The sequence below is a fragment of the Calypte anna genome, chromosome 5A (assembly GCF_003957555.1).
Source record: "Calypte anna isolate BGI_N300 chromosome 5A, bCalAnn1_v1.p, whole genome shotgun sequence".
Lineage (NCBI taxonomy): Eukaryota > Metazoa > Chordata > Aves > Apodiformes > Trochilidae > Calypte > Calypte anna.
The window spans coordinates 18,125,305-18,144,111 of record NC_044251.1 but is presented as its reverse complement, the minus strand read 5'-3'; the positions used below and the strand labels follow the sequence as shown (position 1 = coordinate 18,144,111).

General features: G+C 38.8%; 1 protein-coding gene across 3 annotated transcripts in view; it reads right to left on the bottom strand.

The window, feature by feature from the left end:
- Positions 1-2,148: 2,148 nt before the first annotated feature.
- Positions 2,149-18,807, bottom strand: part of PRORP (protein only RNase P catalytic subunit) — a 45,689-nt gene continuing 29,030 nt past the window's right edge. For all 3 annotated transcript variants that reach the window (XM_030452316.1, XM_030452318.1, XM_030452317.1), the window contains exons 6-8: positions 5,595-5,743; positions 3,947-4,142; positions 2,149-2,559 (exon numbers count right to left, since the gene is read on the bottom strand). In XM_030452316.1, the coding sequence (XP_030308176.1) occupies positions 2,431-2,559; positions 3,947-4,142; positions 5,595-5,743 (474 nt within the window). In that variant the 3' untranslated portion in view covers positions 2,149-2,430. The remainder of the gene's footprint in view (positions 2,560-3,946; positions 4,143-5,594; positions 5,744-18,807) is intronic.

Here is an 18,807-nt window from a genome sequence, read left to right as displayed (position 1 = left end):
GGATGCTGAGGAAGACTGTTCTCACTGATGTGTTTTTAACATACAAACAACGAGTGGGTCATCTCAGAGATGAAGCTATTCACAGAGTAGCTGTAAGCACAGGCTGTCAGTTCAGATCTCTTTAAGTCTATCTTGCCAGTGTGTCTCTGTCTCCATGGCACGCAGCAGGCTAAATTAAGCGTAAGTTCCTTCCAGTTCCCATTCTCCTCACTCAGCATGCTAGCAAGGGGACATTGGTGTCATCTGCCATGATTTCAGGTGTGATGATTTCAGTTCCAGCAGTGTTTGGAGGACTTGCCTTTCAGGCATTCAACATGGACCCATCAATCTAATAAACTACTACCAGACAGACTAAAGATCCTGGGATTCTTACTGTACTGCTGTAGTAACAAGCAGTAGATTCAAGTAGGTCTGCTGCTGGCAGGTGTCAGTAGATTCACTGGTAGATTGCTTCAGTTTGGCTCTCTGATTTATTGCCAATGAACAACACTCCCCTTCCCCAAAACTCCTTTTATATACTCAGAAGCAAATCCTCATATTCAGTGTTAACTCTAAATAGGCTGTTTCAGTGATCTGGTATTTCCAGACCTATGGCCACATGAAAGCTGTAATATTTGACCTCTGACAGAACTGAGCCTCTGGAGACTGTATACCTCTATATGAACAGGTGGTATGCAATTGAAAATACTGCAGTTTGATTACTAATAGTGCTTCCTCTTTGGTTCCAGAGAGGCCATTAGCTCACCATAAGGATCTGCACTACAGTGTGTTAGTAGCAACAGTAAGAAGAAATTCTGATACTAATGTCAGGACATCTTCCTGTTGTAAATTCCAGATTCTGTTCCCTCTTCCCCTAAATACACTAAGAAAGTGTATTTTGGAAGTGTTGCTGTTTAGAAGCTATTATGGTATTTTTGTAAGAACAGCTTTGAGATGAAAGTCTAGTGACTGATTATGGACATGTCTGTTCTCAGTCAAAAGGAAGTATAGGATGCATTTATTCCACTTAGATGTTGGCATTATGCATGGCTGTCAATGATCACTGTGGGGTCAAACATAGACTTCAGTGCATGAACCCTTGTGATGAAATGGATAACCTGAAGGTGCAAGCTGACCTGAGGCAGAGCTGCAGGGGCTCACCTTCTGCACCCCCCTTCCACACAGGTAGCAGTACTTGTGCAGTGGTGTATTGTGTATTCCATACAATACCTCCAATTTCAACCTAGTAAAAATATTTTTGTAAAAGATTTGCATTCAGCTGACCCAGCTCTGAATTGCTTAGGACTGCATGAGCATTGGAGTTAGTCCCAAACTGGCACTGTAACAGCACTGATCAGGACCAGTTTATGCTGCAGCAAAACTCCCTACAGAGCTCAAGTAACCCTCATATGGAGCAACAGTTGCTAACTACATAGTCCTGTGGAGAAGACACTTCATTTAACAAAGCAGTATTTACATTTTCAAGGAGATGTGGCAGTTCTCTGACTTCCAGAACTGTAAAAATAATCTTTTGACAAATTACAAGTAAATTGGTTTGAGGAGCAAGAGAAGATCCAATCTCTCTGCTGTCCCTGTCAGACTCCAGAAAGCAAATGACACGTGGGACCTGGGCACATTCCACCAGAAAAGGGGTCTGTGATGAATGCTACCCAGGTTCTAGATTACTTTAAAAGGTATCCAGCTCCTCTACACTTTCTGCACAGTACCTGAAGAACATGACTGAAACATGACTGCTGGTTTACAAACCAGGAGTAGAAAAAGTGTTAGGATAGCTCTCTGATGTGAAAAAACCCAGCAGGGAACATGCTTGAATGCTAAGAGTCCCGTGGGAGCTTGTTGCACATAAGATACTGCAAAAGCTCAGGCAAATACTATATAAAACAGATCTGTATGGAGGATTTTTCAGTGTGTACAGCAAATGTGACAAATGAAAAATATGATCTTTCATCTGAGATTAATGTGGCATTTTCATGTTTTGCACAGCCAGCCCTGCCCATTTTGTAGGGACTTCGAAAGTCCTTCGGAAGTCCCCTGTAGGGACTTCAAAAATTTCTTTGAGAATTTATAAATTTCAGTGTAGATGGAAAACCAGGAAAAAAAAACAACCAAGCAAAAACAAGCCCACAAAACAAACCCACAACTTGAAACTCCAAGAGAGAAAACCAAGTTTTAATTCAAATCACATTGAGAGGCCAAAGAAAATGCCTGTAACGATGGACCTAATTCATCCCTGGTGGACCACCATAGGTGTTAACAGATTTACTGCAGGAATGATTTTGATAAAACACAGTTGCTGAATTTTCTTTAGTTACAGGTCTCACACATTAATCCCATGATTGTACCTCTGAGTTCTCTTAGTTCAGCAACATTGATTAAAAAAAAACCAAAACAAAAACCAAAACAAAGCAGCTTCAGATTGTGCAATCTTCATCATTTCCTTTGAATGCAGAGCCATTTTCTTGGCACTTGATATGAATATTTTTCCTCAAAGATGTCTTTATAGGGGATATGCCAAGTATCACCTGTGGTTTGTACCACACAGTCATAACGGAAAGCAGGCTGTTGGGTCAAGACAGATAAAAACATTTTTTCAGCTTTACACAATATATTACTAAAATACCAGTTATAGGTAGTTATAGCTTGAAACATTTGCCTTAGAAATTTCCATAGGTTCATCTCTAACAGCTCTCATTTATTTCCTTACATAAAAGGAATTCTAAATTTTAATACTGGAGGAGGGTCTAGTTGAACAAATATAACAAACTATTTTTCAGGTCTATTGTGTTACGGGTATACTAATTCAACACACATAACACAACACAAATACAAAAGAAACATCATTGTTTGGCAAATTATGGATCTCAGGACATACTACCACTCTATTTATAGTCTTGGAAGCCTATTTTCTTATAATGGTTTCCAGAATAACCTAGAAGACAGCTATGACTGTGAACATCAGTCATCCAAATCACTTTTATGGGAATTAAGATATAAAAATTACTACCCTTTTGTGCAAAAGAAGGAAACAAGATCGAGCTAAAGCTGAGTAAAGTTACTCAGGTAACCCCACATTCAGTATTTGGTTCCACAAAAAGAAATATACATATGGCAACACTGAATTAAAGGTTCCTGTTTTTATAAGCCTGCATCATTATGATCTGTTTGTTATGAGTATTATTTTACAATTTTATCCAGAGCAGCAAGAAGATGAATCTGCATAGGTACAGTACTGCTTTCAGTAGGCAGCAATGATGCATACAGACCAGATCACAAAAAAAATGCATCATATGGAATGTAATATGATTAATTTTTCCAAAGAAAAATCTTAAAATGGCTGCAGTCCTGTTGAGCTGCTTTTCATGGTTCACAAGCATACATGTCTCCCAGACAATAGCAGCACAGTATTCTGCTATAAGATGATGCAATGTTTGGAAGACTGTAATTTCTGAACTGAATACTGACTATAAACCTGACTATCCTGGGCTTTCCTTCATGAAACTTTATACATGTGTTAGGCTAATATTACAGTGACTACTGAAATACCTGTATTTTCCTGCTTCTTTGAAATAAAGATGAAAGAAATTGTATTGTAAAATTAGAAGCATAATTTTTTTTAATAGCACTACAAAGGAGAATAATGTATTTCAAAGGTTTAAAATGAATGAAAATATTGGGACTTACATTTTAAAGCCATGGAAAGTTTTGTATATAATGTGCAATCACATTTTAAAAATTTAGACAGCACTTCTTGTCTTTTTCAAAGTTTTCATGTTTGTGGCATGCTTTGTGAGTCCAGTGAATTTTCAGTAAGCATGGGAGTTTTGAGCCCATCAGCACAAATCCATTTCCTAGACTCCAATGAGAATCTTTTTGCTTCCAGAATTTGAAATTGTGTATCTTTAAAGAATAGGCTCTGTGTGCTTTCTGACTGCAGCAGCAAACTTACCAAAAATTTAATAGGCTTTCCTCCTTCAGAAGGGGAAAACACGATTTGGTGTCCACGCTGCCACTTACGGAAGAGGTGACGTGTCAGGCTGTCGGTAAGACAAGCCTTGTGATCCCGGAGGAAGTCTCTAGTAACAAACTTGCAATGTTTGCCTGATTGAAGAGTGGCGTATAACAAGAAGGCATCGTCTTCAGAGCTTAAGAAAACCCATGGAAAAGACAGACATCAGGAAATGAGTCAAATGCTGATCTGAGATTTATTCATCAGCAACTCTGAAAATTCCCATCACTAGTCTAGTTCCCTGGTAAAATAAAGAACCTCTGCTTACCACAGGATACCTGAAGTTAGAGTGCAATAAAATTTATTTGCATGCTACAAAGTATTCTTCCCTCCTACCACAATCTGATAATACAACAATACAATCTCTTGCCACATAACAGTGCTATGTGGAACAGAACTGCTAACACCTGTAAGGGTTCCCCAAAAACTTTGTTGGTAAACAAACAATCACCACAGCTGACAATAAAGTGTAACGTAGTCAACAGTACAAATTTATGAATCTTTGTCTTTACATGGGTAAAGTTTCAAAGACCTTTCAAAAGGTCCTATGATTATTTGGAAAATATACTCAATATTAACTACTATAAAACAAAGGCAAATTGAGGAGAAAATATCTAAAAATACAATTATGGTGGGCATGAGATAACCCATACTTGGACAAGCTGAGCAGAACTTCACTTGAAAACACTTTTTGATTGCTGTAATAGTAAGTGATAAGACACGAGATTAGCAAAGATTTCTGGCCTGAGGAAACCGAGTCCCCTTTGCTGGTGCTCAGATAGCACGAAAACAAGGAACAGGATTCAACAGCAAAGAAAACAAAAGGCAGGACTGGGAAGGGGATGAGGGAATACAGATCAGAAAGAAGGAGTCAGACAGAAGAGACTTGGGACTGGCTGTTGGGACAAGGAACTTGGTCTGAAGTTCTGGGAACTGGGATCACAGAGGAAATGGAAGAGACAGGCAAAGGATTAACAGTGCCCAACTCAGATGGAGAATAGGGAGAGCTGGAACTGAATAAAAACACTCATTAGATGACAAAAGAAGGCTCAGAAGAGGGGACACTGAGGCAGAGGCAAATACCTATTTTAGACACAAGGACAGGCTTAACTGGGCAAGAGCAAGAGGGCTGAAGTTCTTAAATTAGAGAGGCAGAGGGTCTGTTTCCACTCACAGAAATATTGCCCTGCCTGTGCTCCAGACTCTCCACACTGCTGGGCTGCCAAGCAATGCTGGCTGGGCATGAACTGTGTTAGCCAGGCAGGGATAACACAGCACACCACAATTGTACACTGGTGCTATCAGATGCTCTGTAAGTTTACTGTGGTCTTGGCAGTGGTTTTAACAGTTACAAATTCTAATAAACCATACAAATATCAACATGATTCTAAGTGATTAAATTCTTCATAATGCAACTTCTAATATGTATTGTTTTTTGAAGAAAGTATAGTAAGGGATATGTTTTTCATACACACAGAGATGGAGATACTAGCAATGGTTCTAGAAATTACACCTGTTCCTACTGATTTAAAATGCACAAAAATCAGCTGTTGATGCCCATTACTTTTAGCTATTTTCTTAAACTTACATATTTTCAGCGAAGAAGAAGTCTGCCTTACTCTGCATCTCCTTCATAATCTCTCTTCTCCAATTTGAAGAGTTGGACAGCATGTGTTTGCGTCCCAGCACAAGCACTCGGGTTTTCCCTTTTGCCAAGTAGTTGACAGCATCAAATAGCTGCAGAAAATAAAGCAAATCCAAAGATTTTCTTAGCTGTAAATACAGACTGACAGGAAACAGTTTCACATCTGTGTCTCAACTAGTGGGACTTGCAGTGTACCCTCATTTCCTACTGTTCTCAACTGCAATATGAATTCAGTAGATACCTAGTTTAACTCCCTAATGGCAAACAAAAAAAAATCCCACCAAAACAACTCATTGCAGGAAGCTGCTCTTAAACATACAGAAAATATACTGGTATTAGAAATCTCTCCCAGCTCCTGCAGCTTGAATGACACAAATGAACTCAGGAAGAGTTGTATGGAGATTTCATAAATTCAGCATCAGCTGAGGGAACTGAATTACACTGGGATTGAAGTAGTACCTAGTTTTGGACATGATTCAGCACTGAAACCCTTATTGGTCTAAAGCATACTGCATTTCCAGCCCCATCTACTGCTGAAATGAGAGAACTGGATGTGATCTGGGCTGCCCCATGGGGAAGAAGCAAACAGCAGCAAAAGGAAATCTTTAACCTCAGGATTGAGGGTTTATGAAAGCCACATCCGGACTAGCCTCCCACTTATAAACTAACATCCTAAGGTGGCAAATTCACTGCTACACCAGCTTCTCTTCCGTAGGACTTCTCACCAGCCTCTTAGGGCTATGCCTGTTCAGCAATAAAAGCTTCACAGGACAGGAGTTGGTGCCAGTGGCTTTCCTCCCCCGCTTCCCCCAGAGTTGATGGAGGACAAAGGTTCTGCCTTTCAGCACGCAGGTTACAGCCCTGCAGAGCTCACAGAGCAATGGCATTTCAGTTCTGCCCAGAAAGAGAGAAGAGACGTTTCCTGAGATTGAGGCATTGCCTTTGAAGGCTGAGGACAGTAAGCTCAACCTCCAAGGAAAAGTGTTTCCTAATTTTACCTGGATTTTCTGCCACTGTCAATATACAACCTCTTAATTTTTCACTTACTCCTCTTCCTGTTTTTCTAGCTACTTCCCTCTTCTATACCTTCAATTGCCTTGTTCCTTCTCTTGATTTCCCCCCTCATTTCCATCCTATCTATGATCCTTATAATTATTTGGGATCATTATTTTTGTTTAAGGAACTAAAAAGAATTGTTCTTCTAACTCTTCTTAGAATGCATTTAGCTTGATCAGCCTGCAATGATAATGATAAGCCAATGATAAGCACAAGGGCCTAACAGTACGTATTGGAACTGACTTTCTGCTTCCAGATCATGCTGGACATGCATACAATCTGCTTTTCCCTGGTTAAAACAAACAGGTCATAGTGTGGGCAGGAAATGGCCAAATGCAGTATTTTCTGCTTATAAAACAAGGTAAAACCAAAAATGGCATTCTCTCCATTGCAGGCCCTGAATCTTTGGAGATATGTTTCAGAATTTTTGCTGGAACACAGGATTGAAAGATAAAAACTAAAGCAACTTGTTTTATGTTACTGCAAGGTTTTCAAAGTAACTACATTAAGTAATCACATATCATCTTATCTATGTGATATAATTTGTTACTAAATTATGAGTTTATTAAAAATTTCAAACCTGAAGTTTAGTTTTTCAATACTGACTTCCCTTTTTGGAATGTCTCATCTGAGTGTAAAAAACTGGCTTAGCAATTCTATTTGTTTACAGCTACTTGTATTTTTTGGTCTCATACTTGGCCAAATCCTGCAAGTATCTGTATACAAATACCAAAGAATTGTTTGTTAAGCTGAGTTAATTAAACTTAGTAAAAGTCAGGAATGTACCTACTGCATTCATACATGTTTTCATGCAGGTAAGTCAATAATGAAGAAATATCAACCATGAGTAAATTAACAAACCTCTGTCCTGGTTTGGGCCAGGATAAAGGTGATTTTCTGTTTTGTACTTTTACTTTTAGCTAAGTCTCTTTAAGTAGTTGCACTTGCTGAAATTAACAGCAAGTTTCTCAGACAGTGTCTGCTTCCAGGACTGATAACACTTGATGTTTATAGTTACTGCTAGAGACTGGTATGCAGAGCCAAGGACACTGCTCAGCTCTGAGGAAAACATTTTACCCTCCAGAAGGAGTAAAGAGGTCCCACCTGAACCCTCCTTTAGGGAGGAACGGACAAGATAGATGCCAGAATTGACCAAACAGAGTATTCCATCCCATATACGTCACACTCAGTATAAATTTGAGACATCACGAGGGCCAAGCCGGATTTCCGGATTTCCTGATTTCCTGCTTCCCTTCCTTCACTTGGCATCCTGGAAGGATCCCGTCCGTTCGTCTGCCTGTGCTCCTGATCCGTGCCAGCCCATATCTGTGTGTTCCTGCTTCCAGTTCCCGACTGCTGCTGACTCCAGGAGTCCAGCCTGGACTTTCCCAGGGCTGCCCTGCAGCCTCAGTGGTGACGCGAGAGTTATTGGGGGAGAGGGGGGAGGAATGTGGTTTCCATTTTCCTGTATATTTGTATATATTTAGTAATTTTACCTATTTATCATTACTGTTTCATTAAAGTTGTGTAGTTTAGTTTCCAACCCATAAGTCTCTCTCCCTTATTCTCTCTCCTTTCTCTATCAAGGAGAGAGAGATTAATAGAGAGTGTCTGTTATTTGGTCTAATCGCCGGGCCAGTGTTAAACCGTGACAACCTCTTACGAATTCCAAATTAAAACACTTTCTCTTCTTGCCTTATGTTTTGCTTCACGACAGGAAGGGTTAGCAGAAAGTCATGTAGTAAAGAAGAGAAGCTCCAAAATTTTTCACAAAACACTCCAGAAACTGAGTCTAAAATACAAAACTTGACAGCAAGAGCACTCTGATGGGACAACAGAAGAAACAATTTCTAAAAGCAAACTCTGAGTCAAAAAGAGTCTCAGGAACATAGCTGCACTGGTGGTACTGCACATGATTGCCAGTAGTTGAACTGCTGGAGTTTGCCCCCAGTAAAATAAAGGAACATAAAGGCAGATGGATTTCCAGATACATTTTGGTCAACTGGGGCTTTTCCCAATTTTACAAAAACTTAACTGGCTTGGATCCAGCTCTCTAAGTCTTTCTTTCTGAAGGTTATAACTGGTGTCACTTTCTACCTGTTAGTCACAAGGACTTTTTTCTCCTACATATTATTAGCGTACAAGGTTCACTGGTATGAAGCACTTCTGGGAACAAATTGAGGAGCTGATGTAAATTACCTACAGTTTTGCAATGGAAAAACTCAAACCAGGCTTAAACCATAATGAAATTAATGGGAATAAACCATTAAAAAATTCAGAAATTTCTGCACATATACAACACACTGTCACTTGTCTACTTACCACAAAGATTAACCTTTACTTACACAATGAAACTCAGGAAAGAGAAATTATTTTTGCTTTCACAAGATAATAATGATTTTGTTCTGCACACCCCCTTGCCTGATGCAACTTTAGTAAAGAGAGTTTAATCTCACTTTAGGCTTGTGTGCTTACCAGGAGTGGTCTACAGGGAACCACACAACTTATGTGGGGGGTTTCCTAAGTGTGCTACTCCCATACCTGGCTGCTTCTCAAGAAAGGAAGATGTGAGACACACAGTAACACTTGGTTTAGTCATAGAGGAAACAACATAATACTGTTAACAACAACAAAAAAAAAAAACGGCAGCAGTGATCTCTCGCTTAAAAAGATGCAAATATTAATCTAGTATTCCCAAAAGTTATCTAAAAATCAGTTATCTGTCACTATACAATGCAAATATGCAGATGCACCCTTTGTATGTTTACACACTATTTAGGCAGCAATCGTCAGAAGCTCAGTAGGATAATCTGTTCAAAAGGCAATCTGCACAAAATATTAAAAGGTATACTACAAATATATTCCCTATGCTACTAATTTTCCTGAGACTGAGGATTACAAATTCTGTGAAAGAATGACCTTTTATGAATATTAGTATCTTTCCAATTTGGACAGCAGAGCATATAGAAACACATTTTCTCTGAAAACAGGAATAGTTAGATGCTGTTTTGCACATAAGGGGAATAAGCATGGGTAGGCTGTCTGCTTCAGTTGGCGAGGAAAGATGTGGCTGAGGTAGTGCAAGAAGAAGCTGAGCATCTCTGCTGTTCTGCTCAAGTCACTGGTCACACAACAAGGCACTGGAAGTATTATTGGATTATATAGATAAATACAATTGCATTCAGTCTTGGTTTCTTTTCCTCTGACAGGGTGAAACAGAATCCATGTTTCTTTCTGAACTGCACAGACACTTTCATCAATGGTGAAGATCGCTAGATCCTTTTCCAAGAAACTCATGGCCATTAGCACCTCCTGAGTATGTTCTGAATGCAATTCCTTCCATCATTTACCAGCTACATTGAAATGATTGCTCTCTCTCAGTCTTTGTTTAATTAGATCTTTCTCAAGTTTCTCCTAAAGCCTAACATGTCACTTACAATGCAAACACTTCTGTGTTCACAGCACTTGGTGGAGCCAGGGTGAAGGCACAAAGAAGTACAGAACTATACACAGATCTATGGAAGAGTCAAGACCAGCTGTTCACAAAGATATCAGCTATCTCCCATTGTGGTTCATCTACAGACACTGCTAATCATTTCCCTATTTTAAAAAAATTATTAAAAATAATGCAAAGCTAAATGGATGTATATAGCTGCTGTGCACATTCTAACTCTGACTTCTGCATGCTAACCTGTGATTCAGTGAAAAACTAGCACACTTGTATAATACTTTGGCTGAGTGTATGCATTTATCTTTTCTTGGGACAGTCCCAGAGATATGAGCTACTGCCCCACACATAAAAAAGTTCTTTTTTGTTTCTGCAGCAACACCATTTTACAGAATTTCCCCTTCACCATCAAGCTCCTGCCCTCATACCACAACACACCTTTGTTTTTTTGATTTTTCATTCCCCATGTACTGATAAAATCTATTAGTTAGGCCATGTTTTCAACCAGATCATGGCACAATCACAATTGCACTCACACACTAGGGCATGAACTTCTGGATCGGAGGAGACAGAATGAAGAGAGGTGGTGAGACACAGCAGTGGTACACAAAATTCATACTCCCCTGGATCACTGTGATGTTGAATTCCTCACATCATGTGAAAACCCTGAGCCTTGCCAAAATGAAACAAAGTACCCAAAGATGCTGTACCTGCCAGTTTTACACTTCAAAAATCAGCAAGTTATACCTCAAAAGAACCCCTTCTCGGGTAAGAACAAATATTAACAGTTTCCCATCAGAAGGAAACTTTTCTATACGAATTCCTGAAAATGGTTTTGTACTGTTTCACATTCACAATTCTGCACAATTTAATGGGAATAATAATAAAAAAACAAAACAAAAACCAAAACTAAACAGGAATTAAGATGGGATAACAGGGATTCTTTGTCACACTGCAAGATCACTTGTCATTCCTTAACATTCACAAAAGCCTTACACAGTACATGCTTGATTACATCTCCATTTTACACAAGTGCATAATGAAGCACAAGGAAGACAGCTTAATTACTCCACCTCATACAAGAAACTACCAGCAGAGCAGGATACAGGTTTCCTAGTGCTTTCTTGCCAGTCACCCGTTCTGACCCAGTTTCAAAGGTTGGTTTGCTGGAGGACAGCCTGGCTCCTCGGGTGCTCCTGGTGGTTTCCCACTTGTCAGATGGGAAACCCCTGAGCATTTCTGCTAGCAGGAACACCATTCAGTGATTCAGCAATTCATCAAAAAGTGGTTTACCTGTATATGGGTTTGGGATGAAGAAGGAATCAGCCAGAAAAAAAAACTAAATCAGATTTGTTAATAGATCAGGTTTGCCGTTTTCTAAATGTTTGGTTTCACTTACTTTCATTTAAAAGCAAAACACACCTACAATCTGCTAACAACAACATCAAACAGTTCCATTATTGTTACTTTCACCTGTTGTTAGTACTGCCTCCCAACAAACACTGTATCTGTGAAACTGCAGAGGAAACCCCAACACTGACCCCAGGTACAGAGCTGCCATAAAATACACTACCAGGTGGGGCTGAGCATCAGCATTCTCTCCAAAGGTTAGCAAAGAATGAATTTCCACCATCACTACAATTATTTGATACAGTTTCCTAATTTTTAGTTCCCTTTTTACATACTGGAGACAAAGAAACTCAAAAAACCTGTGTTTTTTTAGTGCCACACACAGGGGTGACTCAGTGGGAAGCCAGAGGTTTTCCCACAGCATGCCCAATGACCCAGGGAAGGCAAGGGTGCTGCTTACCAAGACAGACTGGACTTTCTCACTGAGCCTGGCAATTCAATACCATTATCACAGCACTAAACACAATGGAAGCTGCTTCTTATCTCCTCTACATTATTACTGCTAGCACAGTGTAACTTAGTCTCAAAGTCCTCTTTACTCAAATGAAGGGGCAGCATACACATTTCTTGACCCCTCAACAGATTACCTGCCCCTGACTAGCAAGGGGGTAGCTACTTGGAAGAGAAAGCAGTAATGGATGAGTAACAGTCACTCAGCTTAATCAGCCTGGTTTATGTTTGATACAGCCAGCAGCTGACTCTTGGGAATTACCCCTTATGACTCTGGGGATCTCTGCAATATTGCAGCAACAATGCTGTTGAGAATATTTATATCCTGTTTCCTGTGCAGGACAGTCTAGATTGATGCAACACACACATCATCACGCAAAACTCAACCAACAACAGCACTTAACACATCAATGATAGCAATCACACAATGTTTATCATGTTTTAACCCAACTACATTGACTTCTTACCTAGAATTGACTTACCCTCTCTTGATACATTCACTAGAGATATGTTTTCAGTCCCTATCACAATTCATTAAAATTTGCAGTTCATTTTTAGATTCCAGCTTTTGTTCCTGACTTCAGTCAACTGTTAATCAAAGGCAGATTACTGACTGAGCAGGAGAACTAAACCACAGAAGCAAAGATCCCTGAGCTGACTTAATTTAGACTGAGGATGGTAGAGTAGCTTCAGTTTGCTCAGAGGATGTGTTGTCTAAACGCAGCTCTGCTGCTTAAAGGACATGCTTGTATTCAGAGGCATCTTGAGGATGCTTTTCTTGACAGATTCAAAACTGACTGCGTACTAAGAGACCTGGTGGCCCTGCACAGTCCAGGACTTGGCTCAAGTGTAGCTATGTGTGCTTTACCTCCAGGTCACAATTGACTACTTGGATATTCTAGGGACTGTGTCTGAGCTAATGAACCATCTTGAATCCTGGGTAGCAGGGAGAGTAAAGCAGGGTAAATGTAAACAGAGTCAGGTTAGGTAGAGAAGCAATAGCTTATAATAATAATTTATCTTTTCCTGTATTCATAGTACCCTGGCTGTTATGCCAGTAACAGAGACATCTTTAATTACAACTCTACTAGATTTCAAGTAAAGATGCATCTTTAAAACAGTTCTTAAGTAATATGTTTGTAACTAGGCTCTGACATTGCATTCTGCTATATTATCAACTGCAGGTAGAATTTCCAATTTCTAACAAGCTTTCAGAGCCACCCCTGCTTTTTATTCTACTGATCAGCTCAGAGAACAGCAAAATACAAACCAAGCCTATGTAAAGTAACTTTAGGTTTGGAAAGACTGTTACTAATTTCTCCCATGCAACATGAAGATAGGGATAGATCCCTATCCTTCCCAGCACACAGGCATGTAAGACATAAACGTTTCAAAACAGATATTGTCTAATATATAATCTAATAACAGCCATATCCTTCTCTATCTTATTCCAAAAGAGGCATGGGAAATAGTGGTTCTATGGACTGTGAAGCAGCATTTCCTAGGAGACTAAATAGAACCAAGGCAGGATGCATGCAGAGCCCAAAGAGATACATACACAACTTAAACACAGAATTCAGATTTTGTGTATGACATGAAGGATGGGAAGGTAGGAGCAGGATCATAAGGCAGAGCTAACATGAACTTTCTGGAGTCTTGGCTTTTCAGAATGAATTGTCACTTTTAAAACATCTCAAACACTTTATCAGATATTATGCCTGACAAGACTTCTAGTGTGACCATTCTTGCTAACACTTTTTGAATGTTACTCCTTTTGAATGGTAATGACAACTGTCATCCTAATGATCTTTGGATTAAAAAAGGTCAACCACGAATAAAAGAAATAAATATGGGTAGTGACAATAGTTAGCATAGCATATTATTAAATGAACAATGCCAAGAACTCTGGAAATTATGGGTAAAGAAGAGATGGACAGTTGGGAAATTGCTGTATTTATTTTTGTATTATAGAACAAATTGCAAAAGAGAGAAACAGGCAATTTTTTCTGACTTTTACAACAACTGAAGAAATATGCGGACAAACACTGTTCAGCTGCATAATGGCATTTCTGGAAGTTGAATTTTGTAAATCACTGCAGTCAAGTTCCTCAGTCCAAAAGTTTTGTTAACCAGCTACAATACCGTTTACTTTCCCAACGACTTAAAAAAATATAATATTGGTTTAAAAGTACAAGTAGATCCTTAGATGTTGGCTCAGTAATTACAAAGTAGGCATAAAGATGAAGAGAAAGTGTGAATTTGAAATCCAAAGCAGCATTTTGATACAGCAGCAATTGGGAAATGTTCAGTCCACAATTAACTATAGCCCAGTCCTGGGAGCTGTAATATTTGTATTTTAATTATGGACTGGCAGGAAAACGTTTCCTTTCATTAATTTGAGCTTTACTCAAGAAAGGAGGACATTCAGAATGTAAAAGGGCAAAGATAGTTCTCTTTTTCTGATCTTTATCTCTGAGATATTTTTTCTACATAGCTGACACCATTGTACACTTTTATCTCCCCTCTTACTCATCTTTCTTGCAACAAAGAATACCAAGATCTTGACCATACATATGGGGCATCTTACATGGCATCTTTTTTATCCAGACTTCTCCTATTTGTAACAAAATCTGGACAAATGCGAAGTATTTTAAAAAGAGTTCTAAGTATCAATCCTCCACACTAAGCTGAGCTGGGTGATTCTGTCTGTCCATGAACATACAAGAGTAGAAAAATAAACATGTAAATGCTGAATGAACATGAAGCTCTACCCATGCATTTCCACACATCAGTACTATCCTTTGTTCTTACCCTTGAATTCTTTCTGCCTGCACTGCTGTTTCTTCAACAGTAATATGTTACGGATCATTGCACCAAGTACAAAATGCACATGATCTTTATTTTCATAAGGAAGTAAATGACACAAAAAGGAAAGGGTACAAAGGTTTTTTACTTGTTTTTGTATAGGATTCAGAAGTGAAACTGTACCTATCACAGCCACTGAGTGGAAATGCCATAATTGTCCCAGCTGAAGTTACACTGCCATCTTTCACTGTAAATCCAGTCTTTGCCATTACATTGGTACTTTTGTATCTCTACTATTACTGTAGCAGGTGTATACAACTACTTAAGGCCATAAGAGAGTTTCTCTTAGTATTTCTCCCTTTGGAAAGAATGCAAATGGCCAGCTATTAGAAAGGAACATTTGTGAACTAAATGCAGCTGTGCCAGTCTTAGATTTTCACTGCATGGATCAGAAGTTTTATTTAAATACTGAAAATCCAAAATGTGAGAGGATCTCTGGGCACTGGTGGCAATGGTGGCATTGGGGTGTTATGAAAATGAAAACACAAGCTTGACTGATCCTTTCCATTGATAGGAAATAACTTGGTGCAGGACTGAAATTGGCTTTTTAAGACTGAAACTGACAGTTTAAGATACCAGCTCTCACCACTGCCCTATGAAGATGTCTGCACAGCATAACAGACCCAGTGTGATGTGTTTTTCCCCTCTCCAATCTGTGGTTCAAAAAGCCCCAAGCGGTACTTTTATTCTCTAAGAAAGGTGCTGCAGCAGTTTGGGGACATCAGTGTTACAGAAGGCACATTCAAGATGCATTAAACCTATGTTCCTGCAGTGACATCCTATGCTTTAGTAAACTTGACAGTTCCACGGGAACTTTATTTTAAAGTCTATATCTATGCTTACAGATCAACAGCCTTATTGTCCCTGTAGAATGATGCCATAACCAGGGAAACTCATTAGTAAATTGATTGCTTGCAATTGAAAAAAAAGAACTGGATTGCAACATTCAGTGCATGCATTTATAACATAATTTTCACACTACTTTTCTTCTGTTTCTCATTACTACTATTTTCCATGAGTACTACATGTAGAATAAGTGTATGTTTCTCATTAGTACTGTATGTAACAAGCAAAAGATTATTATTCAGAGGTAAAGAGGATAACTTCAAAAACAATTGTTCCAATATGAACAATTCTGCAGTTCTTAACACAAATAAATACATTGACAAACACTACCCAAGTGAATGGTGATTTTTTTTTTTTTTAAGATCAGAAAGATGAAAAGTTGTTTAATATGAAATGGAACATACAAAATGTTCTTCCTCAGTATAGCACAGATATATTGAGATATATCATAAGAGAGATAAATCAGCAGAAGCAAACTAAAGCACAGAAGTCTGAACTGGAAGAGCAGCTGTGTGGTCAGTCAGGTCCACCTACTCCCAGCAGATCATGCACCAAAGCTTTCAGCAATAAGGGACCAGGGAAGCAATCTGTTTATTACTGATAAGAGTATAAACTTAGGAGACTTTTGTATACACCTTGCACTGCAAGTTTCATGAGTCAGAGGTTCAACTGTCTCATTTAGATCATGGCTGCACGCTCTGGTAAGAAACACTGCAGACTGATGCCATTTTACTACCAGTAACCTACGCCTGGAGATCCTAGGCAGTGAAGGTCTGAAAGCCCCCCAAAAAAGCTACAATCCACAAGCTCTAATATACTAATATATATATAATGCTTTTAATAAAGGTTTGTTGATAACAGTCTGCAATACTCAATGGCCGGACAATGTCTAAAGTGTTTTCTTCAATTCAGGAGGTAAGATACAACAATTTGACAAACAAATAATATTGCCAGCTCCTACAAACTAATAATGGATGATATTTGGCATTTGTTTAATAGCTCTACCTCCTGAAAACAACTAGTTATATGAAAATCTTAGTCTACTTGGTAATTTTTCACTTCTGTAGTCAAGAGAAAGAAGCTTAAGAATATGAAAATATGAATACCAGAATGACTTGAACAACAGAAGCCAAGTAAGAACCATCCACCCCTATTTCGTAAAAGGATATATCTATTTTAAGTAGGTTTTGGGACTCAGCATTACAGTCTCCAGGTATCTGCATATGATTATACATATCAGCACACTTGAGAAATTGATGTATCTCTTCCTCCTCTCTCCATTTCCATGTGGAAAATGGGAAAGAATGCAGATACCCACATAACAACTCCTTGAGCACCCAGGACTGAACAGTGGTGATCAAGTGCAAGGGAGAGCTAGTTTCAGAAGTATTTTGTTTACCAAATTTATCAGATAGCTAAAAGTTAAAACTCTGTGTCATACTACTGATTGTGTTAGCTAGGCTGTGAGAATGAATGATTTGGGGAAATGAGAATGAGTGTAATGGGAAAAAGGAAACCCCTAACCCACAGCATTCATATTTCTGAAAGTACATTTGGGGATGCCCATTCAAAGGAAAGTTAGAGCTTTTCTTAAATACCAATGAGAAATTAAAATGTCAAAGCCCTTCAAGTCTTTTAAAGACACTTCCTTTAACTATTAAGACTTAAGGCCATTATACATAAATGGATTTAAACAGTACATTGCAATGTGTTACAGGGGTATCATGTAAATTGCTTCAGATGCTATCAGCTGCATAGCAACATTACCATGAGACAAGCCCAGGATAAAAGCTCTTAATAAGGAGCAGGGTAAATTAGCACCATTAAGACTGACTGGGTCTGCTCTATGACTATCTGCTTGCAGCCCTCTTACTACCAATTCACTTCCATTTTCTCAATTGTATGGCAACATAAGGCTGTGATGGAAAACAATTCCTATCATCATTCAATCAATCATTTAGCTAAGGGCATAGGTAGTATTCAAGGAATACTTACCTTCCACTGTGCTTTCCTCAAACTTGCACTGAATGTAGAAGTTCAGATTCCAGTGAACTACAGTTCTAACAAGGACCTGCATCATACTTCTACTTTTTTTTTTTTCAGTCCATAGTATAAGCACTACCCAGTTTACCCCAAAATTTGACTCCTTAAAAGCTCAAAAAAAATCAAAACATCAGAGGCAGAAGAAATATTGGAGAAATACTGCCAACTCACTTTTTCCCTCTTGTCAGTCATTGAATTGAGCAGGTAAATGGATGAATGCTGGACTATTTATACATATTAGGTTAATCTAATGTGTTGTAATTTAGATTCACACCACAATAAAATGCATCAGGCTGAATGACTCTGGGGACCATTTTATTTTGACCTTTTTTTCTTTCTTCCCTGCTTCCTTCCCCCTCTCTTGTTTGGGATAAATGCTCAAAGATACCTTTAAATAAAATAAGATAGAATAGGGATAGCCTCTTGCCTGGTACCTCTGCATCTGATGCACAAAGTCAATACTGGAAAAGGTGAAGTTTTCATAGCATTTTATTCAAACTGTCACCTGAACAGTGTAATTTTTCAGAAGTTCAGTTTGAAAGAGGAATTACTGTGAATTGGTTTTAAGCAAGTATGCTGCCAGCCTGATCATGTTCCCAGCACAAAATCTTAACTCTAGTGAAAATGGTCTCCTAGATTCAAATAGAAGTCACTATTTCCATGTTCCAGGCAACATGAATCAATCAGTTCATTAAGAGATTTAGAATTAAACCTGTGGACAATTGTACTTGACTTGCTATGAGTCTAAAATAAAATACTTATTCTTACACAGAACTGGCAACCAATTCGTAACCCAACCTTAACATTTTCTGGCCTGTTTCCCATATCTTAATAGCTCTATAGTTTCCCACTATTATAGAGACTTTCCATACAAGAATCACTTCTAAAGAAGCAGTTCAGTTCCCTGAACATAAGGTTTCCAATTTGGAGGCCCAGCACACTTCTTAATGCCACACTGATAACAGTTCCATTACTAGGTGAATCAGCCAGGTTGCCCAAAGAGAACTCCTCTTGTGGTTTCCAGGGAGAAGTGAAAAC